The following is a 27,639-nucleotide window of genomic DNA, read 5'->3' as shown; positions in this document are numbered from 1 at the left end:
ATGAAAAATTACCACTGGATTTCTGAAACATGCCAGCATACTATGTCCTCACCACCCTGCACAAGGCAGTCTCCTATTGCTAACTTGCATACTATCTGCATGCTGACCCGCCCCCATTTTGCTATATAAATAAACATTATACAATATCTCCAGCCTGCAGCTCCACCGCAGGAAATAAGGGGGAAGTCTGACTGTTGAGGCTCAACTTTCCAAAGAGTTTGCACGGAGTGACGAACATTTTAAAAGCCTGGAATCAGAAAGTCTGATGTGAAAAAAAAAAGTCAGATTACAAGAAAAAAGAAGAAAACAGGTGGAGGACAAGGAGCTGTCAGCCTCAGGTGAGAAACCCACTGCCAAAGTTTCCAAGGAATTATACTGCAAGTGATGGTCAAAGTCATTTTTGTCATTTGTTCATAAGAAGGAATTGTAAATGTAATCCTAAAGTAGTAAAATATTGATAAATTACAGATTTATGTGTATGCACTGTTAGTAAATGAGGCCCACTGAAATAACCTTACTCTTGCAAGACATGTATGTATAGAATGATGCTCCAGAAATCTTTCAGTTCACACTCCATACAGCTGTTTTCTTACATTTACTGCAAATTAACCATTTACCTGTTATACCATCTATATGTCAAGCTTCCCAGTCTCACATTCAGCTGTTGGAGGATGAGATCTTCGCTGTGGTATTGATGGTATTTTCCTGGGTATTGATATTGAACCTTAAATTCTAGCACATGATGACTCTACCTAAATCATGTAATAAATTCAGTCTGCTCTTTGCTGTTAAATTCAACATCATTTTGGTAGTGTTCTTTACATACTGGCGATCCTTCTAACTGTACTGTCACAGAATTACTTGATATTGCCAAGTCATTTAACTAAGTGCATCTAGGTTTTATCTGGGTTTTAATCTTGGCCAGTCTATAAACTCCCTGCAAATGTCTGATTCATATGAAGGGAGTTTGGTCCGACCACAAATGTGTAATTTTTGATACAGCCAGTATTTTCTTCCCAGAAGAAAACCATTTAGTCTGACATTTTTAATGAGCACCTGACAGCCAGGTTTTCAGCTCTCCTTTCTCACGTCCACATCACCACACCTACTTTTTTGGACATCTTGGTTAATTGGATTAATAGTTTATGCTCATGAATTCTCAATGGGGTAGAAGCCTGATTACCCCCAGCTGTCAACCCAAACCCCTGAATCAGTGATCATATCCCATCCATTATCATGGAGACACAAATCCCCAGGTTCACTACCTTCACATGAAGGAGTTGCTAACCACACTCAGCCTGGTTTGATTAATAATCAATAACAATAATCAAGTGGTAACTAATATCTTGGACAAATTCCAAGCTGGTTTCCAGTGAAACCACAGCACTGAAACAGCATTACTAAAAAATACTAATGATATTCTTATGCATTTTGGATAAATATAGTCCTACTAGATTTATCTTCAGCTTTTGTGAATGTGTGTGTGAATGGGTGAATGACTGAATGTAGTGCAAAGCGCTTTGGGTTCCTTAGGGACTAAGTAAAAGCGCTATACAAATGCAGGTCATTTACCATTTTGACACCACTGATCATCCCACTTATCAACAAGTTACACAAGTGACATCAGTGGCAATGTTTACAGTTTTTAGCATACTCCTGGTGTTGTTGACCTCTGGCTTTGTGCTTTATGGATTCATGATTTGTTCTTTTGGATTTGTGATAAGTGAGTTTTGAATGCATAAATCCTGGAAAGTGTTCCCGACCTGCCGTCAGCTGAGCTAACCCCCACTTTTTAAATGGCATTGCCAACTATAGTGCCATACTACGAGTGCAACATTGCGATCACTGCTACAGTTAGCTGATTGTGTTTCAGCCTTCCTCACTTCTACATGATTTCATGTCTTCATTCACTTGGCTTCCTCTTTCTCTGACACCAAAACCGTTTTTTGACTATGGTATGCAAATAATTACAATCCAATGAATAGTACAGTGTTACATAGTGCTCAATGTTAAATTTAGACTTGATTTAATTTATAACATCCTCCAGCTCTGCTTCCAGTTATGTTTAAATACAATAGGGATCACAAGTAGGTAGGGTTGCCAACCGTCCCTTAAAAAACGGAATCGTCCCGTATTTAGAAACAAAAGTACACGTCCCGTATTGAGCTAATAAGGGACGCACTTTGTCCTGTAATACAGTGAGAATCAAAAGTAGTCTATAAATGTTAATGGAATTAACGCTTTGTTTGAAAACATAATTCCCAGACCCTCTCCTGCTTTGTGACCAATGAGCTGACAGCACACTTATGACAATTCGAGTATGACAATTCAGATTATCTCATTGGTCGAGGAAAGGTCGCTTGCGGAGAAAATACCGGAAGACAACAGATGACCACAACAACAAGCATGGCCAACAGGGAAACAAACGCCGACACTGCGGTGCACGTCTCGGATGACAGTACATCTAAAGCTGGGCAGACACTGTGCGATTTTTTTCAGTCACGTTATTCAGCTCTTGCTCAAACTGCACGATTGACTCGCAGGGATTAGAAGTTTGCAGGTCACGATGCAGGGTCTCACACTATACGGCCCGATGCTCTGATGCGACCTGAGTGCTCACACTGTGCCAACATAACATGAAGGTTATAACAGAAAATCTGTCGCTCGCTCTCTCTGTCTTTCACTCACACAGACACACCACCACCATCAACTTTGCTAAATTGCTAATGAAAAACATGATCAGGCAGCTGTGATTGAGCAGCAGTGTAAATCCAACTATTTTCACGGTTGTTGTGGTCGTGATAATTTTGTGATGCCACATCGAAAAGGCTCGGATGAGCTTTCCAAAGTTCTACAAGTGCCTCCATCACTTGTGTCCAGATCACACGCTGCACAGCCGTGCTGCGCCGTCTTTTTCACCGATGTTTACGTGTTTGCGCATGAGCAGTGTGAGCGGCTGTGGTGACACCCTCACGAGCGATTGATGATCGGGAGCTGGTCGTGAGGTGTTAATCGCTTCTCGTTACCCCATGTATACTACACGACGCACGATGAAGGCCAAAATCGGGCCGATCACCAAATCGGTCGCACGACTCAAAAATCGGCTCAAAATGGGCCAAAAATCGCACAGTGTGAGCCCAGCGTTAGAGCAGCAATGTTTGTTCCCCTCAGAGAAAGAAAAGAAAAAAGGCTGCAAAAGTACAGGGAGGACTGGGAAAAGGAAAACACCTGGCTGGGAAAGTGCACGATAACACCTATAAAGCGCACTGCACTGTGTGCCGGCGCACTTTTTCCATAGGCATGCTTCTAGTGGTGGGCACAAGAAGAACATGAGGGGCGTGAAAGCTCGGGGAACCCTTAACCAATTTTTTGTCCACCAGGCCACGGCAGAAGCAGATATGGTATGTAAACACTGGTTTGTTGTTTAAACCCTCTGGTTAAGGTTAATATGGGCATGTGCGGTGAATATCAGCGCTATGTGGCCAGAAGTGTGATAATATCATTTATTTTGTGTAATAAACAACTGCAAGGATGGATGATTACAACAAATAGATGAATAATACATAAAAGTAATACATAGATGAATAATGATGATGAGTTAAGGTGCGTAATCATGGGAACAAGCGGGTTTACAAACAGGAGCAGCTGATTAGCATTAGAAAAGCTGAAATAATACCGCAACTGAAGCCAATTGTACTAAATGCACTGTATGTGCACTGTTACAAGAATATTTTTCGTTCTATTGCTTTCTATTAAATTAATATAATTTTAAGTTAAGCAGGACAGAGTTCTTTTAAAGAAAGATTTACTTATATTCTCAAAAGTTAAGCATGACAGGCTTCTGTTTAAGAAAGAGACCTGTTTTACTGTGTTAATGTTGTCATTTTGAGCTAAAAATAAATGGCTAAATGATCATTTGTTTCCCATATGGTCATATCACAAAGAATATGCATCTGCTTAAATCAAATTCAAGTCAAATGGTTAAAAAATAATTTCACACACACAAAAAAAGAGCTACCACACTGGGAAGGGTGAAGACAACTGGGTTGCCCGGCCCTGGCCACGAGGTGTCCCTTATTTATTTTTCAGGGAGTTGGCAACCCTACAAGTAGGCAGTGTTGGGGAGTAACGGAATACATGTACCGCCGTTAAGTATTTAGAATACAAAATATGAGTAACTGTATTCCGTTACAGTTACCGTTTAAAAAGGTGGTATTCAGAATACAGTTACTTTGTTGAAATAAATGGAATACACTGGGGTACTTTCCTGTTTCATTTTGTCAGGACTGTTTGGGTTTTGTTTGACAGCTACGATCTGTTGTTCCAGGCGGCAGCGTTACGGTTGCCATGGTTACAGGGCGACGCTCTCTCTCTCTGCGACTGTGTGTTTCCTGGGTGAGACAGCGCCTTTTCGTTGTTGTTGTGCTAAGCTAACAGGCAGAATGCTACAAGCATAGCTCTAAAGAATGTAGCATCATGTTCAGTGTAGTCCGTGCTGCTGGGAGAATGGACTGCCATACACGTTATGTGTCTGTGAGCGCTAGGAGGGAGAAAAAGGGGAGTGGAAAGGTACGAGCAGTCATCGAGCAAAAACGGGAGCTGGAAGCATGTAAATATAATAATAACCACTGCAGCCAAGAAGAGTGCCTGACGAGCCCAGTTGTAAGTAAGCTATTAAGACTCGACTGTACACCGTGTTCGTGTTTTCCTCCGAAAACAACAAGTTCCGTTGGAGCAGCCTTTCAACGCCTCTCTCTGTCTGTCGCAAGAAAAGTTGACCCACACAACAAAGTAGAGCTATTTTTCGGCTACCAGCCGACAGCCGCCGTATTATGCTGGGCTTACACTGTGCGATTTTTTCAGTCGCGCGATTCAGCTCCTGCTCAAACTGTACGATTGACTCGCAGGGGTTAGAAGTTCATAGGTCACGATGCAGGGTCTCACACTATACGGCCCGATGCTCTGATGCGACCTGAGTGCTCACACTGTGCGTCCATAAAAATGAAGGTTATAACAGAAATTCTGTCGCTCGCTCTCCCTCTCCGTCTTTCACTCACACAGACACACCACCACCATCAACTTTGCTAAATTGCTAATGAAAAACATTGGTCAGGCAGTTGTGATTGAGCAGCAGTGTAAATCCAACTATTTTCACGGTTGTTGTGGTCGTGATAATTTTGTGAGGCCACATCGAAAGGGCTCGGATGGTTCTACAGGTTGTGCCTCCATCGCTTGTGTCCAGATCACACGCTGCACTGCCGTGCTACGCCGTCTTTTTCGCTGACATTTGTGTTTGCGCGTGCGCAGTGTGGCAAACTGCGGTGACACCCTCACGACCAAGCGATTGATGATCGGGAGCTGGTCGTGAGGTGTCAATCGCTTCTCGTTACCCCACGTATACTACACGATGCACGACGCACGATGAAGGCCAAAATCGGGCCGATCGCCAAAACGATCGCACGACTCAAAAATCGGCTCAAAATGGGCCAAAAATCGCACAGTGTGAGCCCAGCATTAGTCAGAGGTCCCTTTACTACAGTTCAGAGTCGTGGACCTTCAGTAATAGTAATAAATCACACAGCAATAGTACATTCACATTGTTGTAAAAAGCATGATAATATTGTAGCGGGTCAGGGCTGTTCGGGGTTCTGCTTGTACAGTTATGTTTTGTGTATGTTGCCATGGTGACGGGTGACGCCCTCTCGCTGCGACGGTGTGTCCTTCCGGGGTCAGAGGGCGCCCTATGTGTGTTGTGGTTGCCGCGCTGAGCAGTTAGCTAGTGGCAGTGTGTTCTTCTGCAAATGTAATAAACGGCTGTGCTCCCTGGCTAGCTCACGGGAAGCAAGACCAAACGATACCTTCGTCTCCTCCTTGTCTGAACTCGCCACAATATATTAAGTAATCCAAAGTATTCAGAATACGTTACTGTCATTGAGTAACGGAATAGGTTCCAGAATCCGGTTGTTCAGTGATGACGCGACGAATCCGACGAATCCTACTTCCGGGTCTAAACGCTCCTGTGTTCAATATGACACAATGCTGTGTTCCTGGTTGTTTTAACCAATCTGGCTCAAAACAACAGTCTAATCTGTCATTTTACCGGTTTCCTTGTGAAAAGAGAGAGAAGAGGAAGTGGCTGAAGTTGATAAGGTATGTTACAACTCGTAAGTGAATGAATAAATTTGTAAGATAAGAGCTAGTGGGCTCTTACTTTAGTTAGCTAATATAGCTAGTGATGAACAATTAAAACCCGCTACTAAAAGACAAACTGGCTTTTACGAGTAATTGTACTTATATAGACAATGGATTTTATTGTGTTTTTTTTTAATACAAAGACGTTGTTGCATTTTTGAAGTCATTTTTATTTCTCCAAGCAAAGATTGAGAGCTAAGGGTCACTTCGCTATATATATGAACCTTAGTTAGCTTTCGACGCTCAGAGGAATAAAAATTACGTCCAAAAAGCGATGTCTATGTAAGAAAATACATTACAATCCCCAGCCTATGTGCCAGTTAATTACCAAAATAAAGACCTAACCAACAAATAGCTAGCAAAGGTTGCCAGTACTTATCTTTCTGGTAAGCTTAAAAGCAAATTAGTACAACGATGTGTAAGAAAAGCATCTGGACTTCTTTAAGTTTTAAGTTTCTTGAAGCTTCTCTCATCTGGATGAAAGAAGCTTCTCTCTATTATTTATCTCTATTTTTTTTTTTTTGTATTAATCATAACTAATGGAGGGCTAGCGTATGATCTGAAATTTCTCTCTGTCTTTTTAAACACTTCCACAGACGTGAAAACTTCACCCCAAACTGCAACTCAAGAGTCTGCAGTTGGCACTTCCCTCAAGGAAAAGCTGCGGGGCCAACAAGATTTGCATGGAACGACGGGAAGTCTTTTCAGTTCCCAGATGACCACAACCCTGTTAGAAAAAAGAAGAAAAAAGAGCAGGTCCCAGCTATTGGTGAAAATCAGAGTGAAATATCAGATGAGCCACATCATTCCAACAATGCAGCTACACAGACAGATACTGCAAGTTCCACAAGTTCTTCCCAAAGTCTTCTGGTGCTAGAGATTCAGAATGACATGCTAAGAATAGAGAATGAAAAACTTAAAAAACAAGTAGAGAAGCAGAAGCAGACTTTCTCATTCAGTCAAATATCTGACAATCCTGAAAGGGTCCAGTACTATACTGGATTGCCCGATGCTGCTTCTGTCCTGTTTTTAGAAGCGCTTCTTTCCAGATTTGATCTTAAATATCATTCTGATTGGACTGTCCAAATGATGCCCCTAATTGACCAGTTATTTCTAACCCTGATCAAGCTTAAACTTAATTTTGGTCATGAAGACCTTTCAATAAGGTTTAACTGCAGCAGAGGCACAGTAACTAATGTTTTTACAACAATTGTTAGTGCACTGTATGACATTTTGTATGTTGGCATGCTGGAAAACAACATTCCCTCGAGAGCCAAGAATCAAACATCGCTGCCAGATTGCTTCCAACCATTTCCTAACTGCAGGATTGTGCTTGACTGCACGGAAGTTTCTGTTTGTAACACAGAGAGACTTGACACACAAAGTCATTTGTACAGCCAGTACAAAGGACGGACCACACTAAAGGCTCTAATTGGTGTGGCTCCTAATGGTGTAATAACCTTTGTAAGCAACTTGTACGGTGGAAGTGCCTCAGATAAGGCCATAACAGCTGACTGTGGAGTACTGCAACATCTACAACCAGGTGACATGGTCATTGCAGATAAGGGCTTCACAATTCGGGACATCCTACCAGAAGGGGTCTCACTGAACATTCCGTCCTTCCTCACCAACGGACAATTCACACAGGAGGAAGTGAACAACAACAGGAAGATTTCCTGTGCAAGAATACATGTAGAGCGTTCCATTCAAAGACTGAAAGTTTTCTCAATTTTGCATCACATCCCATATCAGTTAAAAAAAAATATTAATAAGATCTTGAAAGCATGTGTGTGTCTTACAAATTTACAAACACCTATTCTCCGTGAAATTGAATAAATTATACCTGTGAGAGTTCAGAGGTAAAAGTACATTGTGTCATTTTCTAACTACTTGTGGACCAGAAAACACAACTGTTGAATAAGTTTACTTTTATTATTTATAACTCCTAAGTGGATTGTTTTGTGTGTATACTCAGGATGTTACAACATAAAAACAACTTAGTTGCATAGTTTCAAATTGAGAATGGTCTCATTTGTGATTTGTATAATGTTTTACTCTGTTTTTATCAATGGCTTGTTACATTTTTCATTCCATTCCAGCTTCCTGATTACTGCCTAGTTTTCTTGCTATGCATTTTCAATTAAAATGAAGAATACCAGATACATGTGTTACTCTTTATTTTCAGGAACAGTTTGTCCAAAACATTTTATTTTTTCAAATCAAAAATTAATATAATTTAAGAATTTATCTGAATATATTTACAAAGTTACAATGACAAAAAATGTACAATTTCCAAATAGTTTTAAAATTAACTATAAACATTTGGACTGATAAATTACTCATGCTGATATGAATTCAAAGCTGCGATAAAATATGGGGTAAAAAAACTTCCCGGTAGAACGTTTCCAATGCTTCAATGTTAACAGCCCAAGTTTGTTCTCTATCCACATGCAAGATGAAAAAGTCACATGGAGTCCAAACAATAAAGTGACAGCTTTTCGCCCCTGTGAGATAGAGGTTGCCCTGGATCTGATGCCAGTAGTTGTGATTCTTTTTTAATACCAGGGAACCACTTGCCTCATCCAGCTGTAGGAAAAAGTCCTTACTTTCTGCAGCCTCCAATACAGTTTTGGCTCTGGCTGACCATGGGCATTTCACCTCAATGATGCACTCATTAGAGACAGTCCCATCTGGAGAACCACCAAGCAGGCCACTGTTAGATAAAAACAGTCCCCTCTCCTTGATAGCTGCACCAGTACAGTCAGTGTACAACTGCTTGGCCTTTGGCTCATGAAGGATCCCCCAATCACATGCCTTTGGGGATGAAAATACAACTTAGTCATAAAGGAATTCTTAGATGCACAGACCCTTTTTACTAACAACTTACTTTAGATCCTTCTGTCAGGTTGTACTGTCCAAGCAGAGTCTTAAATAAGGAAGGGGGGTATGAGCGCCGCTGGACTGCACTCAGGACCAAACCGAAGTTGCTGGCTGTGATTCTCTTCTTGCGATATGCTGACCTTTTATAAAGAAACACAAATTAAGAGACACAGTTAACTAAAATTTCCTACTTAACACTTAACAGAATTAATTTCAAAGCACTTTCTTACCACAATGCATTCTTCGTTTGCCCAACTGTTGCTTCCTCAATCTGTTTCTTCTCTTCGTCAGACACAGCCAGTGATGCCAAGAGATAACGAGCCTTGTCTTCTGCTTGGGGAAATCCCAGGTTCCTCAGCACTTCATCAAATGTCTTGGCTGGTTTAGCCTAGATTTAAAGCAAAAGGATTTTAAAGGTTTTAATGGAACCAAGAAATAGACAAAGTCAGGTACAGAGTATATAAAATACATGTAAAAAATAAAGTGGGGACAGTGGAAGCAAACAGTCTGCTGTATGTAATTTACAAGAGTTTACATACATGTACAATTTATACCACATGTTAAAGTAAATATCAAAGTACCTGAGAGCATTCAGGACTCAAAATCCAACCCATCCCAGTAAAACGTTGCAATTTCGATAGGGATGCCACTGCCCATTCCTTGTCCTCCTGGGAGACAGGTCTTTCGATTCCAGCTGAAAAAAAAAAGCTTTTAGTAATCTGAATAAATAATAATTTTAGCATATAAAACACAATGCTTTTTAAAAAGTTAAGAAAATAATTATTATAATTAAAAGGGCAAATTTTAAATAAATAACTGACCTTGTGTTGTTGAGGGTGTCATCACAGACACTCTCTTGGCAGTAATTTCTTCTGCTTTGCATGATTTTACCCTCTTCCACACACATTCCACGTCAGTGCGAGACACATTCTTCTCCACCCAAATCAACAATGCCGCCATATGATGGCACTTATCATTGCCAATCGGGCACTCACAGGAGCTGAACCTGACTGACTGACCCTCAACATGCACCTACATTGAAAGAAAGTTAATGCTTACCCTAATGATGTTCCTTCCTTCCTGATGTTGTAAACCTGCTCAACATTTGGCAATAAAACCCTTTCTGATTCTGATTCTAAACATTCTAACAAACACTTGCAGCGCTGCTCTGTGTACTGGTACCAGGTTAACTAGGCTAATATAACTGGTACTAGGCTAACATTACTAACTCTCCAAAACCTCCATGTTATGTAGATTTTCATCTTCGTTTACTTCCACTGTTATAGCATTGCTGTACGTGTGTGTGCTTTATGAAATACATCAGAATACAGAATATCTCATGTTTAATCGTCGGCTAGCTAGCTTACTCCTAGCTCACCTCAACATTGTAAATCTTCTTTTTCATGGATGCCTGGACACTTCCCTTTATAATTCCGCCTGGGAGAACGGTTACACTGACCACTTTACTAGAGTTGAAGGAATTAAGACCCTTTTTAACCCTAATTGGTACTTCGCTAAAGAAGGAGGTAATCGTGAACAAAGTCACTGGCTCCGCCATCGTTGTTTCTTGAGGAGCACTTAGACCCGGAAATACCTGCAACGTCATCCGTGACGTCTGACTGAACAACCGGATACATTTTGGGGCATGTATTCTGTATTCTGTAATGGAATACATTTTAAAAGTAACCTTCCCAACACTGCAAGTAGGAGTGAACTGCTCTATTAGGGTGATATGGTACTAAGTAGTATTAACAAGATATGATGGGCTTGATTATTTAAGACCTTTTATGTCAGGAAAAGGGTTTTAAATTTGATTCTGGATTCAATAAGGAGCCCAAGAAGGAAAGGAGAAATCCATCCATCTATCTTTCCCTGCTCCCAGATGGCCAAACGCCTCACCCTATCTCTAAGGGAAATGCCAGCCACCCTTTGGAGAGAGCTCATTTCTGCCGCTTACACCCTCGTTCTCATTCTTTCAGTCACTACCCAAAGCTTGTGACTATAGGTGAGGATGGGGACTTAGATCAAGTGGTAAATCAAGAGCTTCGCTTTTGCGGTCAGCTCTCTCTTTACCATGACAGACTGGTACAGCGTCTAAATAGCCATTCACCTGTTACACCGCCTATTTGTCAAGCTTCCTAGTCTCACGTTCAGCTGTTGGAGGGTGAGATCTTCGCTGTGGTATTGATGGTATTTTCCTGGGTATTGATATTGAATCTAACTTAAAGCAACTCTGTTGCTTGTGAAGCTCGCACACAAGAATTTCACTCACATGTACTGTACCAATGTACCTGCACATGTGATGTGACAATAAAAGTGATTTGATTTGATTTAAAATTCGAGTGTCATGATGACTCTACCTAAATCGTGTAATGAATGCTTCAATCTGCTCTCAGATGCTGCTGTTAAATTCAACATCATTTTGGTAGTGTTCTTTTTTTTAAAGACATTTTTAATGAGCACCCGCCAGCTAGGTTTTTCAACTTTTTTATTTCTCATGGTGTCTCATTTTGACACCACTGATCATGCCACTTACCAACAAGTTACACAAGTGACATCAGTGGCACTGTTTACAAGTTTTGGCATACTTAAGGTCCCTGAGTTGTTGACCTGTGGCTTTGTGTTTTATGGATTCATGATGTATTCTTTTGGATTTGTCATAGTATTCATGTTCAAGACTTATTTTGTCCCCTGTTTAAATTAGTGCTTCTGAGTTTGTCATCTTTGCTTTTAGTTCTTGGTTTCTCTTTAGATAAGAAGTTATTTCTGTTTCAAGTTAGATGGAAACATCTACATATAGGCAAATAAAATTCTTCAAAATGTAAGAGAACTGTTTTTATTATTATTATTAATTTTGTTAGATTTTTTTAAATATCGTATATTGCAATTAATTGTATATAACTATAATAAATTTGGTACAAAAAACCGAGAGAGGAATTTAGTTCCTTTTCTGCTGTCAGCTCAGCAGACTGAGGTAGCTCAGTCTGTAGAATTACAGTAGTAACAGGACAGGCTGTCATGTGTAGGCTGTGTGCAGGCAGGAGTGGTGGTAAGGAGGACCCAATGTACAAACACTCTGAGGCAGAAAGTAAACTCAAACTTTGATTTATTGCTAGATGGCAGACAGAGAACTAACAAAACTAAAAATACAAAAACTAAACTGAAAATAACAATAAACTGAACTGACAAGCAGACAGACCACACAGCATGAAATGAGGGTAGATCACAACATAGACAGAGGAAAACACAGAGCTTAAATACACAGAGGGAGCAATCAGGGAATGAGAGACAGGACGAAAACACAGCTGGAACAAATCAGGCCTAGTGAGACAAGGGAAGCAAAACCAGATACATTAACATAGGACAGACTTTTAAAGTAAAACAGGAAACATAACACAGAGATGCGGACTTAACAAGGGGATACAGCTGACAGGGGAGACAGAGCAACTACGAGCACAGACAGAAACCAGAAGGCAGTACTCTAACAAAGAAACCAAAAGATTAGAAATGATGAATAAGGGCAAAATCAAAGTTAAACAGCAATGACAACTCAAAACTCTGGGTCAATGACCCAAGTCTCCTTTTTTTTTTTTTTCCTTTCTTGTGTCCCGTTTGGATCTTTAGCCATCAGAATTGTTGTCTTAAGGCCAAGAAAGATGCCAAGCGGATTTATTTTACCAAGTGGATCATCATGGCCTTGCCATATTGGTCCATTTGATTGACCTTTATTATAATTATGAATTTATTTTATTTTCAGTTGCTACAAACGGGACAGACATGACTGGGGGATAGGACAGGGAGAAAGAATGAAAGAAAGAGAGGGAGAGAAAGAAAACCAAAGGGGAGAAGAGACGGTGAGAAGGGGGGGAAGAAAGAAAGAAAAACAAACAAAAAAAACAAAACACCCGGGTCACCTGTATGGAGAAAAAAAACAGAAGAGAAAGCAAACAACAAAGAGCAGCATAAAAAAAACCGGCACCATCACAATAAACTAGCTAGCAGTAGATATCAGTAGATACAAAATAATAAATGATATTGTGCAGCACGCAAGATAGACAGCGCACAATGTGCTTTGAGGCAGCAGCCAAGAAAGCTGTAGTCCGCGTATGTGAATACCCGTGTGTACACCTGTGTGCATACCTGTGTGGATCAGCATGGTTGCATTCCAAAGGTTTCTCCGTGTAACGATCTGCTAGGGAGTGTGGGGAGCCACAGCCCCGTCCTCCAGGGTATGAAGCAGGTATGGAGGAGATCAAAACTCCAGACATCCAGAGGCCCCCAGAACACAAGAGACCAAGGAAGACCAACAGAGGGGCAGCCGCGCCACTGTCCCAGAAAGAGCTGAGGAGAGTCCCAGATGAGGGCTCACTCAGCAGCCGCGGAGCAGAAGCCAGGGGGAGTTGCAGTGACGCGCCCGTGAGCTCCGCCGGCAGCCAGCCGTGCCTGAGTGACCGAGCCCCAGGCCGAGAGGCCGGGGGCACCCCACCTCCGAAGTGGCCCGAGCGAGCCCCAGGCTCCAGGCCCCGATAAGCGGCCGCCAAGGAGTGAGCCGGTGTGTACCCGGACGCCCACCCCCAGACACAAAGAACCACCAACGCACCGACACCTGAGGGAGTCCGCCACTGGCAGGGGAAGTGGTGGTGGGTGGAGATAGGCCTCCAAACCTTGGAGGGCCTGAGATGTCCCCAGAGAGGTGGCGTCTGATACCCAACCTGACATATAGACACAGACATACAGGCACACACAGACACAAACATCCATTCCCACCCTCATGCTCTCATATGCACTTACTCCACACTCAACCAACGTGGAGACAGACATAAAGATACGCTGTACACACGATCACACTCCCCAAGTGTACTCTACGAACCGGGTCTAGGTACCCTTGCCCCTGGAGGGGGGAACTGCACCCAGACCCAGGTGGTGTTACCCTTTTCCCTGCGGTGGGGGGAGGCAGACCGCCCCGACTCCGCAGCAGCAGGGAGGCCCCACACTCCAGACCGCAGTCGGACGGCCAACTCCTCCTCCTAGCCCCCCCGCTCCAGCAGGCCGCAGAGAACGGGGGTGAGAGAAGACTCCAAACCTCCCTCCACCCGCTCATTGTAGTGTTGATGCATGTGTGTTCTAAGGTGCAATTAAAACCCAGGAGGGCATGGAGCAACTACGAGCACAGACAGAAACCAGAAGGCAGTACTCTAACAAAGAAACCAAAAGATTAGAAATGATGAATAAGGGCAAAATCAAAGTTCAACAGCAATGACAACTCAAAACTCTGGGTCAATGACCCAAGTCTCCTAACACAGGCACAGAGATGAGTCCATAGTCAGAGGCCATAAGATCATTTGTAACCTTCACTAGTGCTGCTTCAGTATTGTGATTACTTCAGATTAATTATTATTCTCATTAATTAATGGGAGTACTTCTTTCAGCAGTCCTGTACTTGGCTCTGACAGACATGTTGATGGCTTGGAGGAAGTGATTGTTGAAGTTAATTAAGAAAGATCAATCAGAGAAAAAGAGTCAAATAAATATCAGTAGCATTAAAGATGTAAAGGATTTATCTGTGGGAGGTTATGAATTTTTTTTGATGGTTAAAATGTTCTTTGGAAACAAATTCATGAAGTGCCAGAACTAGTGATAGTTGGATAATGTAGTGATAAGACTACACACCTTTGGAGCGGGAGTTCAGTTCCCACCCAGTTTCCAGTAAGGGTCCTGGCTAAATCCCCCATGCTAAAAACCAAGCCCTGGAATGGCGTGGCTACATCTGCAGCAGGGACGCAAAACATTTCACTCCATGTTGTACTTTGTATGATTGTGTATGTGACAAATAAGGCTTGTTTGTTAGTTAAATTATAGGATCAACTGAGCGCTGACGTTTTGTCAGCTTACAATTATAATTAGCTACAGTGCTGAAAATAAACCTTTGGTTGGTCTCATTATATTCAATCAGCGATGAATTGTAAGATGTCCGAGCTTTATGGAGGGTTTTTCTTTTTAATAGAGACACTTCTAATTGCTACTTTAGCACTTCTGATTTTATAGTCCAGTAAAGTCACACTAAATACATTCAGCAGCCTCTTTACTAGGTATGCCTCTTCAACTGCTTGTTAATATAAATATCTAATCACCCAATCAAGGGTCAGCATTTAGGCATTTAGACGTGGTGAAGAAAACCTGCTGAAGTTCAAATTAAGCACCAGAAATAAAAGTGATTGAGAGTGACATAGTAGTTTATACCTGACAGGCTGGTCTGAATGTTTCAGAAACTGCTAATCTACTTGGATTCTTTCAGACAATTAGGATTTACTGATGGTCTGAAAAAAAATAAAATCAGTAAGCAGCAGCTTTTCTGGGTAAATTAACCTTGTTGATGTCAGAGGTCAGGCGAGAATGGACAGACTACTTCAAGCTGATAGCAAGGTAACATTAAATTGAATAGCCACTTGTTACAACTGAGGTACAACACTGACCTTGTTGAAGCTATGCCACAAAGCTCTGAAGGCAAAAGGGGGTCCAACCCCATACTAGAAGGTATATAGGCATGTCAACTAAGACAGCCTTACAATATCCAGAGCCTTCAGGAAACTAGCGTGAACCTCCTCCTCCCTAGGGGCCCTGCCACTAATGATTTAACTGCCTGAGAGACCAGGTAACTGTCGGTACCTATAGCTGCCTCTGAAGGCCCATGGGCTACCCAAGCCTGAGCGGACTCCTTCAACCTGATGTTCCCTTCACCTCTGGTGTCCACCATCTGGTTCAGGGATTATTACCATGACGGGCACCAACCACCTTGTGGCTGCAGCTCCTTTAGCAATGGAGGTGCTGAACATGGTTCATTTGTCCCCAGTCTCCCTCAGAATGCTGTTGAAGCTCTGCCGAAGGTAGGAGTTGAAGATCTTGTGGACCAGAGCCTCTGTCATGCGTCCCCAGCACACTCTCACCATACATTTAGGCACGCCAGGTCTATCCATCATCCCTCTCCCACCTGATCCAACTCACCACCAGATTAGGTTAGTAGTTCACAATTAAGCTTCTCTCTTCACCTGAATGTCCGGAACATATGACTGCAGATCTGATGCATCCATCCATCCATCCATCCATCCATCCATCCATCCATCCATCCATCCATCCATCCATCCATCCATCCATCTTCTTCTGTTTATCTGGGGCCGGGTCGCGGGGGCAGCAGCTTAAGCAGAGAAGCCCAGACCTCCCTCCCCCCAGCCACCTCCTCAGCTTATCCAGGGGAATACCAAGGCGTTCCCAGGCCAGCCGAGAGATTTAATCTCTCCAGCGTGTCCTGGGTCTGCCCCGGGGCCTCCTCCTGGTGGGACATGCCGGAATACCTCACCCAGGAGGCGCCCAGGAGGCATCCTTGTCAGATCCCTGAACCACCTCAACTGGCTCCTTCGATGTGGAGGAGCAGCGCCTCTACTCTGAGTCCCTCCCGGATGGCCAAACATCTCACCCTATCTCTAAGGGAGAGGCCAGGCACCCGTCGGTGAAAGCCCATTTCCGCTGCTTGTATCTGCGATCTTGTTCTTTTGGTCACTACCCACAGCTCGTGACCATAGGTGAGGGTAGGGACATAGATCAACCGGTAAATTGAGAGCTTTGCTTTTACACACAGCTCCCTCTTCAACACAACTTCACCACAACTTTATCTTTGAAGATGCCGCCAGTAAGGATGGCTGCTGTCGCTCGGTGTCCTCCTCAACTTTGCATTCTTCTTATGTTCGTTATGTTATTTCTTAGTTTCTTTGCAGCCTGTGATGCTTTTATCCCCTATGATAGACAAACTCTCCTGAACATTCGACAAAACTCAAAAACCAACTTTTTTGTGAATGGTGGTGACTCACCTTTGCTACCTGGGCAGAAGAAACACCGGAGAAAAAGGGGTAAAAGAGCCAGGATTCGGGTCAGGCTGAGAAAAAGACGACATCGCACCCCGCTTGCCAGCATTCTTCTAGCAAACATAAAGTCCTTGGAAAACAAGCTGGATGAACTAAGGGCCAGGATAACTTTCCAAAGGGACATTAAGAACTGCAATGTCTTTGTTTTCACAAACAAAGACATTTCACATTGTCCCTGAGGAGCTCTCCATTAACCGCCGGGACAGAACAAAGGACTCAGGTAAATGTAGGGGAGGTGGCATGTGCGTAATGACCAACAAACGGTGGTGTACTGATGTACAGACAGTTTCGTCAGGGTGTTCTCCTGATTTTGAACACCTCATGATCAGATGCAGACCCTTTTATTTGCCCAGGGAGTTTACAGCGGTATTCTGCACCGGACGAACTGTTTGACATTATCGACCGGCATGAAGCGTTACACCCGGAGGCTGCTTTTATCGTGGCTAACGACTTTAATAAAGCCAACATGAAGAAAGTTCTGCCGAAGTTTTACCAGCATGTAAACTTTCCAACCCGTGGTCACAACACCTTGGACCATGTTTACACTCTGTACGCACATGCCTACAAAGCCCACCCCGACTGGCCTTTGGCAAATCAGAACACTCCTCTGTTCTGCTGCTGCCAGCCTATTGGCAGAGGCTGAAAAGCGACCAGCCCATGACGGTTCAGTTCAACGGTGGACCGACCAATCAGACAGCACCCTGCGTCACTGCTTTAGCATCACAGACTGGGAAATCCGCTGCTGACAACAACATCAACAATTATGCTGATAACGTAACAGACTTTATTCACAAATGCACCAATGACGTTGTACCGAGGGCTATTGTACGAACCTATGCCAACCAGAAGCCGTGGGTTAGCGGAGAGGTCCGCGCAGTGCTCAGAGCACAGACTACAGCCTTTAAATACGGAGACCCAGGTGAATGCAAAACATCCCGGTATACACTCAGGAAACCAATAAAGAAGGTTAAAGAAGGGCAGTACAAAGAAAAGGTGGAACTCTGCTACAGCAACTCCAACACCAGGAACATGTGGAGTGGTCTGAAGACCATCACAGACTACAAGGGAAACAGCGGCAGAGTGAGGGAGGTAACTGCTTCTCTACCTGATGAGCATGTGTCTTCACAGACATTTTTAACCTTTCCCTGCTCCAGTCTGCTGTCCCAAAATGTTTTAAGAGGACCACCATCATCCCTGTCCCTAAGGAAATGAATGTGAGCTTCCTAAATGACTATCGCCCAGTAGCACTCACCTCCATTGCCATGAAGTGCTTTGAGCGTATAGTCAAAGCTCACATCACATCTTTACTCCCTGCTTCACTTGATCCGTTCCAGTTTGCCTACAGGCCCAACAGATCTACAGACGATGCAATAGCAGTTGCACTTTACACTGCCCTCTCTCACCTGGACCAGAAAAACACATATGTGTGGATGCTGTTCATAGACTACACCTCCACCTTCAACACCATCATACCATCCAGACTCGTCATGAAACTCCATGACCTGAACATCAGCTCCTCCCTGTGCAGCTGGATCCTGACACACAGACCTCAGTTGTTTCGGATCGGCAGCAACAACTCATCCACACTCACACTCAGCACAGGTGCCCCCCAGCGATGTGTGCTCAGCCCCCTGCTGTACACGCTGTTCACCCACGACTGTACAGCAACACAAAGCTCCAACACCAATGTTCCCTCTAAGCTGCGCGTGTGCGCAATTGCGCACTGCTGGCACGGTCTCTACACTCAGAAAATCTGCATTGCGCACAAAAAAATCTAACCTGAATTGAAATTAATAATATTTTAACAATTCTGTTTTGCAGTGTTAGTCAGTAAGTGACTGGCTGCTCCCGTATAGGATTAGAACGATGCCACCTTATCCCATAGTCCAGCCAATAATGCGATTTACATTCGTATACACGCAGCTAATCAACATCGTTGACAGGCTATGACAGCTAGCAAAGCGGCGTGACTGATGTGGAGTGAAGCCACGTTAATGACAACGTGTACAACCATTGGAGATGTGAGCAGGAGAGACGGAACAATTGACAGAAAAAGTGTGAACTTTATACCAGTTTTCAAATTGTGTTGATCGGCCACGTAAAACCAGAGTTATGATAAAAATTATAGGGAACATTGTCCAACACCATCATCAAATTTGCAGACGACACTACCATCACCGGCTGCATTTCTGATGGAGATGAGGCGGTATACAGGGCAGACGTAAGAGTCCTGACATCATGGTGCTGCAACAACAACCTGCTGCTTAACGTCAGCAAAATCAAGGAGCTCATCGTGGATTACAGGAGACTGCAGAGAGGAGGCCACACCTCCATCCACATCGAAGGAGCAGAGGTGGAGAGCGTCAGCTGCTTCAGATTCCTGGGCATCAACATCAGCGAGGCTCTGAGCTGGTCACACCATGTTGATGTGCTAACAAAGGCAGCAAGACAGCAGCTGAGAAGATTCAGCATGAACCTCAGAATACTTACAAACTTCTATCGATGCACCATTGAGAGTATTCTGACTGGCTGCATCACCATCTGGTACGGCAGCTGTAATGCTCTGGACCGTAAAGCTCTGCAGAGGGTGGTGAGATCAGCACAGTGCATCACCAGGACTGAACTGCCAGCCATGCAGGATCTCTACAGACATCGCTGCATGAGGAAGACGCAGCGGATCCTCTCTGATCCCAGCCACAGACCTTTCACACTCCTGCCGTCCGGCAGGTGGTTCAGGAGCATCCAGACCCACATTACCAGACACAGAGACAGTTACCCACAAGCCATCAGACTTTTGAACTGCTGACATTCCATACACACAACTACACACTCGCTACAATTACAGGACTTTGCACACTACCACTTCAACAAATGCCACTTAAATGCTCGTTGCACAACTTTGCACAAACTTGTAAATACCACCTTGTCTTAATTCTCTAATATTATTACTTTGTTTTTCTCCTTTTCTCCTTGTCATTGTTATTAATATTATTATTACTACTGCTAAATTCTGTTATTTTCTCCTTAATAAACTGCACACTCTCTATATGCTCATGTAAGGCTGAGGAGCACGAGCCAAAAATTTTCATTATGGATAAATGTGGCTACACTGTTTATCTGTACACGACAATAAAACTTGAAACTGAAACAGACCGGTGCAGCATCCGCATCACTGCAGACAAGAAAGCCTAATTTCTGCTGTTCAGCACTGAAGAAATGTAAACTTTTACAAATTCTGCCAAATTGCAAAACGCTCAGCCGTGTTTCTAATAAAACCTCTCTAACTTTGCTCTGCTTCACTTCAGCGGCATCAGGTAATGTTCATATGTTGATTCATGGATTTCTTCAGTTTTTGATCTACTGCAGAATATTTTTAAGGTGGTTATCGGCTATAAAAAGCCAGGCCAGAAAATTTCCTTTATATTTTTCTGTGTTTTATCCTTTACTTCAGTTACTCTGACACAACGGCATCTGCTGTGATGCTTGCACCTCTGAGTCTCACAAGTGTCAGCTTTGTTTTAGATTTAAAAATATGGATATGTACTGATGAATGATCAGAATATATAATATTTCTGACTGTCTGAGTCAAAATTGAATCCAATTAAATCGGGACCTTGTCATTCAGAACCGAATCAGTTATAGAAATCAAATCGATACCCAGCGCTAGTCCAAAACTGTAAGTGGAGCCACAAAAGAGAAGATGAACATATCCACAAAGGTTTTTATAATTACTATATTCATAATGTATTTAAATAGATTTATAATGCCAGAGCCACGTCCTGAATGTTGAATTTTATGGTTCTTGTTCTGCTTTTATTCAGACATTATCACAACATTGCAACACATCATTTTCATATTGTCTTTTTTTGTATTCACATTAGCTTTGATATGTTTTATTTGTGTTTATTCTATGGACTGATTTTTACACACATCCAACTAAACCTGTCACTGACAATACATTTTCTGAACTGAACTTCAATTTCCATTTCCTAGTACAATCTGGACAAATGTTTTGCTTTCTTTATTATTTCCCAGCTATAGTTACTATTTCACAAATCAAGTTTTTGATCTATCTACACTCAACAAAAATATAAACGCAACACCTTTGTTACTGCTCCCATTCCCCATGGGATGGACGTAGAGACCTAAAATTCATTCCAGATACACAATATAACCATCCCTCCCAAACAGTGGTCACAAATCAGTCCAAATGTGTGGTAGTGGGCACATCTGCTATATTGAGATAATCCATCCCACCTCACAGGTGTGCCACATCAGGATGCTGATCTGACATCATGAGTAGTGCACAGGTGTACCTCAGACTGCCCACAACAAAAGGCCACCCTGGAATGTGCAGTTTTTTGCGCTATTGGGGGTCTGGGGACCCAGAACCGGTCAGTATCTGGTGTGACCACCATTTGCCTCATGCAGTGCAACACATCGTCGCATGGAGTCTGTCAATTGTGGCCTGTGGAATGTTGGTCCACTCCACTTCAATGGCTGTGCGAGGTTGTTGGATATTCGTGGGAACTGGTACACGCTGTCGTATACGCCGGTCAAGCACATCCTGAACATGCTCAATGGGTGACATGTCCGGTGAGTATGCTGGCCATGCAAGAACTGGGACATTCTCAGCTGCCATCTGCCCTGAACAATGTGAACCATGATTCATCCGTGAAGCGCACACCTCTCCAACGTGCCAGACGCCATCGAATGTGAGCATTTGCCCACACAAGTCTGTTACGGTGACGAGCTGGAGTCAGGTCAAGACCCCGATGAGGACGACGGGCATGCAGTTGAGCGTCCCTGAGACAGTTTGTGCAGAAATTGTTTGGTTGTGCAAACCAATTGTTCCAGCAGCTGTCTGGGTGGCTGGTCTCAGACGATCTTGGAGGTGAACCTGCTGGATGTGGAGGTCCTGGGCTGGTGTGGTTACACGAGGTCTGCGGTTGTGAGGCCGGTTGGATGTGCTGCCATATTCTCTGAAACGCCTGTGGAGACGGCTTATGGTTGAGAAATGAACATTCAATGCACGGGCGACAGATCTGGTTGACATTCCTGCTGTCAGCATGCCAATTGCACGCTCCCTCATTGCTTGTGGCATCTGTGGCATTTTGCTGTGAGACAAAACTGCACATTCCAGGGTGGCCTTTTGTTGTGGGCAGTCTGAGGTACACCTGTGCACTACTCATGATGTCAGATCAGCCTCCTGATGTGGCACACCTGTGAGGTGGGATGGATTATCTCAATATGGCAGATGTGCCCACTACCACACATTTGGACTGATTTGTGACCACTGTTTGGGAGGGATGGTTATATTGTGTATCTGGAATGAATTTTAGGTCTCTACGTCCATCCCATGGGGAATGGGAGCAGTAACAAAGGTGTTGCGTTTATATTTTTGTTGAGTGTACAATACATAGTACACCCTTTACTAAGCTATGAGTTTCAGTGCGGTACTGTTACAGTATATATTTTTACTTCCCCCACAGAAAATATCATACCGGAACAGTGTGTCTAACACTGCATCATGAAAGAGACTACAGTTATGATGATGCTCCTGTCAGGTCAGTTTGAATTATTTATTTCCACTTCATTTATTTTCATTGTTTTAATTGCACAAAGAAAACAAAATGTGTGCATTTGTCTATGATTTTTTGACCACAAATTATAAATTGAGTTTGTTTTCAAATGCTTCGAAGCACACATTTGTGGTCAGTGATTTGACTGCACTCTGACATGTCACCCATTTTAGCTGTTTTTGCTACTAAAGACACCAAACTAAAAAAATTAATTGTGTGTGTGTGTGTGTGTGTGTGTGTGTGTGTGTGTGTGTGTGTGTGTGTGTGTGTGTGTGTGTGTGTGTGTGTGTGTGTGTGTGTGTGTGTGTGTGCACATATCATTTCCACAGGACTGTTTTACTTACCTGGCTATTTTCCTCATCTTTACAACCTTGTTGAATATGGAAGAAACTGGACCAGAGCTCAGGAATACTGCAGGAACAAGTATACTGACCTAGCCATTGTACATAATGAGCAAGACTTGGCCAAACTGAGGAACCTCACAGAAGGGTTTTCTAATGTGTGGATTGGACTTATACCTGACACTGAAGCATGGAAGTGGTGTCTGGAAAACCAGGATTACTATGGTGAAGGGGAGACTGAGTTCAGGATGTGGAATGACGAGGAACCCAATGGTTTAGGACACCATAAAGTTTGTGCAGCAATGCTTAAAAATGGGAAATGGGCAGATGTAGAATGCAACAGCCAACTGCCATTCTTCTGCTACAATAAAAGTAATTAAATACAATATGCATACTGTATATCAGTGTCCTGATTATTATCATGACTATCATTGTAATCTCAAATGGAGGTGATGAATAAGTAACACAGATGTATAGCTCATTTGCATTCTTTGGCTGAGCAGTGAAGTTAGACCCTTACTTATGTTTCTTTGCTCAAATGTTTTCAGACACATCACGCTTCATATTTGTGAATATGAGTAACACCTGGGAGGATGCTCAGAGCTACTGCAGAAAGAACCACACTGACCTTGCCAGTGTGAGAAACCAATCTGAGAATGAAGAGCTGAAAAAGATAACAGTGAGTTCCTACACGTGGATTGGACTATACAGAAATTCCTGGAAGTGGTCGGATGGAACTGCACAGTTATTACACAACTGGGCTCCTGATAAACCATCCAAGATAGCCACAGATGCATGTGGGACTATATTTAAAGGCAAGTGGGTCAACTATCGTTGCGGTGCAAACTGGTACTTTGTCTGTTATACTGGTGAGTTCTGATTTTACTGTATTTTTAATATATTCTGATATTTTCTTTAGTCTCAGAAGATCGTTACATCACAGCATCTTTTTTCCCTCATTCTTTTTTTATAAACTCAGCACTCAGGGAGAGGAAGGTGCTGAAGATTAAGCTGAAGAAAACTGACCCCTCTGTGGAAATGGAGGACCTGGAGGAGGAAATCTTGGAAAAGGTCATACCTGAGTTTCAAATAATATTTACCTATAATGAAAAAAATAAACGTTTTACTCAAAGAAAGTCTTTATAACAGGTATGTGATATCAAAAATAAGACTGACAGCAAAACCGACATGAAATGAATCTTTTTTAAATAGATGAATATAGTAATAAAAATAATGATAATTCAAAATGTTATCAGGTGCCTCAGCATTTTTCAATTTAACGCAGTTAGCAGATCACAAAATATGTGCCCAAAACTGAAATCTGGGACCACTTCCTGTATTGCAAGTGGCAACAAGGACCAGAGACAGTTCAGTGCATACTGCATTGCAGTCTTCAACATCTAAGTGAAATGCTTAAGGTCTTCTTGAGACTTTAGGATGAGAGTGAGTCCAGTCCAGTTTATTGTTCAGATAAACACCAAGGTACCTGTAGCTGTCCACAGCCTCAATGTCCATACCTTGGATGTTATTTGTGCCTGCGGAAGTCTACCACCAGCTCCTTGGTTTTATTAGTGTTGATCTGGAGGTAGCTCAGCTGGCACCACTCCACAAAGTCTAGGGTCAGATCTCTGTACTCCTTGTCGTCCCCATCAGTGATGAGGCCGACTATTACAGAGTCATCAGAGAACTTCTGCAGGAAGCACTGGGTGGAGTTGTGGGTTAAGTCTGCAGTGTAGATGGTGAAGAGAAACGGAGCCAGAACCGTTCCCGTTCCCTGTGGGGCCCCCGTACTGCAGACGACCCTGTCCGACACACAGCCCTGAGTTCTCACATACTGTGGTCCGTCGATGAGGTAGTCCAAAATCCAGGTAGAGAGGTGATGGTCCACACCTGAGTTCTCCAGCTTGTCCTTCAGGACTGTGGGCAGGACGGTGTTGAAGGCACTGGAGAAATCAAAGAACATGATTCTCACAGTGCTCCCAGCGGTCTCCAGGTGAGAGAGGGAACGATGCATGAGGTGAATGACGGCATCATCCGCTCCAATGCCAGGCTGGTAGCCAAACTGAAGAGGGCCCAGTGATGAGATCACCAGGTGCCAAAGCTGAGCCAGGACCAGCCGCTCCAGGGTCTTCATCAGGTGGGATGTCAGAGCCACTGGCCTGTAGCTGTTGAGGTCCTTGGGGCATGAGGTCTTTGGCACTGGTGCAACATAGGAGGTTTTTACAGAGCTGTGGGACTCTCCCCAGCCTCAGGCTCAGGTTGAAGACGCACTCCATCACCCAACACAGTTGGTCTGCGCAGGACCTGACAACCTTTGAGCTGATACCATCTGGACCCGCTAACTTCCTGGCTTTAATCCTCCTCATTTCCCTCCTAACCTGGGTGGTGAGAAAGACAGGCTGGAGCCTTGTGTTGAGTTGTTTTGGATGCTGTTGTTGGGGATGGAGAGGAGTGAGCAGGGTGAGTAGAGGAGGTGTGAAGTGTCAGAGGTGGAACAGCAGCAGTGGGGGTGGGTGAGTTGAAGACTGCCTCATGGATGTGAAGCTAGTCAGAGCCTTTAACACTGTCTTATTTTGACTGAGCATAAAGATATGACTCGTAAGTGGGAAATAGATACCAATTAACACCTCACCATAAAAAAAGATCAGAATAGAGGTGGAAACCGTTCGTGAACCCCTAAGGGGAAACCACACCTATGCACGGCACAGGGGATTTGCCTCCAGTTGTGGTGTGCATTGAGGAAGGCAACATATTTTACACGTTTTCTTCATTTCGTCACTTTTTTTATTCATAGATCTGGGCAAACTGCACAATAAAGCTTATTTGAAAAGTCCAGTATTTGAAAAGTAAAATCTTACTGCTAAAAATACAAAACTGATTTTAGTAATAATCTTTTTATAGAAGCCAACTAAAATATTGAAGAACAAACATTATTTACTGAAAATGTACTTAAAGTACAGTTTTGTTAATGTGTAGAAAGTGATATTTAAATGTCATCATTATAATTACATGTTCATCAAGTGATGAAGCTCTTTCTTTACCTCTAGGTAAATGATTTATTAAAACGTTTTCCCACAGACAAGTCTCATTAATCAGAGATATTTAAAGATTCAACAGGATATTAATGAAGCATTTATGTTTCACAGTTCAGACAGAGACTGACAGAGCATGGCCTGAGTGGAGTCTTCAAACTACAATGGGTGAAGCAGCCTGATGGGAAGAAGCATGTTGAAGAAGAGGAGGAAGTAAAAGAGGCAAACTGTGGGGTCAAATAAAACATTTCATTATCCACATTTGATTATTGAATTCTCCTATTCAGGACATATGTTTAATTGGTTAGGTTAATATTCTTACAGTAAGGTACAAGTTTTTACTTTAGCAATGAAGCTTATGCATAAATTCAATAAGTAAGATCAGTCATCAGTCATCTGCCTGCTTTCTTGGGTGTTCAGCTGCTTTTCTATTTACATGTCTACTGCTTTCTCACGCTGTCAATCTCAATACTGACATCATTACTTTAGTCCAATCATCTTTTCACCCTTTTGCTTTGAGCCAATTAGCCTCTGCTTCGCATGCTTTAAATCTCAGCTCTCCATTGTTCTTTTTTTAGACTTTTTTTGTGCAGCCTGCCTCCTCCCCATCTCCACCTCAGACACCTCAGACAGAGCTCTATTCAAACCTCAGTCTTCATCTTCACCACCACCACCATCTAGACTCCAGGGGGCCGTGTCCTAAATCCTATACTGGTCCACTTGATTGTCATAGTTTATTAGGTTTTAAAAAATATATATATTATTATTATTATTATTATTATTATTATTATTATTATTATTATTATTATTATTATTATTATTATTATTATCATTATTATTTAGAGTTATTACAATCAGAACAGACATGACCATGGAATGGGAAAGATAAAAGAAAAGGAAAAAGAGAAGTTGGGAAGAAAATTAACAGAAGGAGAAAAATGGAGGAGAATAAGGACAGAGAGAAAAGACACTGAAAATCTGCTTCAACACCTTTTTGAAATAAAGATGTATTGATAAAAATAAATATAAGCAGCCAAGTACATTTGTTTTTAACCAGAAAATATTTTAGGAAACGGTTTGTGAGCTGTCAAGGATGATGCACACAACCAAATACAGGATTTAACACCTGGCCCTACAGAAGGAATAATAGTGGTGTTGTGGATGCATAACAATTTGACCATCTTAAATGTTGTTAGTCTTTCATATTCTGCTTATGCTGTAATGCTGATGACTTAAAGACAGAAATTATAGTCCACCAACCAGCTGCTGACATTATTGACGTTATGTGTGAGAATAAGTTAGAATACATAGATAACTCTGTATCCAAAGGACTTAGAATGTCTTTCATATTTACTAACAGTCAGGAGAGTCAGGAGAGACTCAGATGTTGCCTAAGTTGCCTTTTATTTTTTGGATTTCATGAACTTACTTTATCCCTTTGAGTAATATTTAGAAACATATGTTCATATGGCAATATAAATTCATAGGTGGTAGTTCTATGTTGTCCTTCTGCTTAGGAGCATAGCTATATTGTATCCAGTAGCTTGCACATGCTTATCCTGTTGCTGTAACAAGTAAACCATTATGCAAATTGTCTGTTATGTTCATTTACCTACAGCCATCGTTGTCAACTCCCCATGCTGTCTCCGCTGGTGCAGTTGAACCAAACTTGTTGCATTAAAATCACTGAAGTGAT

The 27,639-nt window shown here is 42.6% G+C and overlaps 3 protein-coding genes across 5 annotated transcripts; 2 read left to right on the top strand and 1 right to left on the bottom strand.

The window, feature by feature from the left end:
- Positions 1–27,639, top strand: LOC113021372 (putative C-type lectin domain family 20 member A). Of its 3 annotated transcripts, none has more exons than XM_080300473.1 (6): positions 1–338; positions 22,481–22,555; positions 22,900–23,283; positions 23,460–23,780; positions 23,891–23,982; positions 26,063–27,639. In XM_080300473.1, exons 2-6 carry the CDS (start codon positions 22,519–22,521, stop codon positions 26,123–26,125), a joined length of 897 nt encoding a protein of 298 aa, XP_080156599.1. In that variant the 5' UTR covers positions 1–338; positions 22,481–22,518; the 3' UTR covers positions 26,126–27,639. The 3 variants fall into 3 exon arrangements, with proteins under 3 accessions (XP_080156599.1, XP_080156598.1, XP_026021798.2); XM_080300472.1 differs by having other exon boundaries at positions 26,058–27,639; XM_026166013.2 differs by lacking the exon at positions 1–338 and adding an exon at positions 4,382–4,662 and having other exon boundaries at positions 26,058–27,639.
- LOC145428364 (uncharacterized) lies at positions 5,585–8,350 on the top strand. Its single transcript, XM_080300470.1, has 2 exons — positions 5,585–6,150; positions 6,789–8,350. The coding sequence occupies exons 1-2, from the start codon at positions 5,972–5,974 to the stop codon at positions 8,026–8,028; spliced, it is 1,419 nt and encodes a 472-aa protein (XP_080156596.1). The 5' UTR covers positions 5,585–5,971; the 3' UTR covers positions 8,029–8,350.
- On the bottom strand, positions 8,355–10,683 carry LOC145428365 (uncharacterized). Its single transcript, XM_080300471.1, has 5 exons — positions 9,894–10,683; positions 9,654–9,766; positions 9,303–9,460; positions 9,080–9,212; positions 8,355–9,006 (listed from the first exon to the last, which is right to left on the bottom strand). Exons 1-5 carry the CDS (start codon positions 10,030–10,032, stop codon positions 8,548–8,550), a joined length of 1,002 nt encoding a protein of 333 aa, XP_080156597.1. The 5' UTR covers positions 10,033–10,683; the 3' UTR covers positions 8,355–8,547.

The sequence above is a fragment of the Astatotilapia calliptera genome, chromosome 4 (assembly GCF_964374335.1).
Source record: "Astatotilapia calliptera chromosome 4, fAstCal68.1, whole genome shotgun sequence".
NCBI classification, from domain to species: Eukaryota; Metazoa; Chordata; class Actinopteri; order Cichliformes; family Cichlidae; genus Astatotilapia; species Astatotilapia calliptera.
Note: the sequence above shows the minus strand (reverse complement) of the source record. Positions and strands in the feature narration are given on the sequence as shown.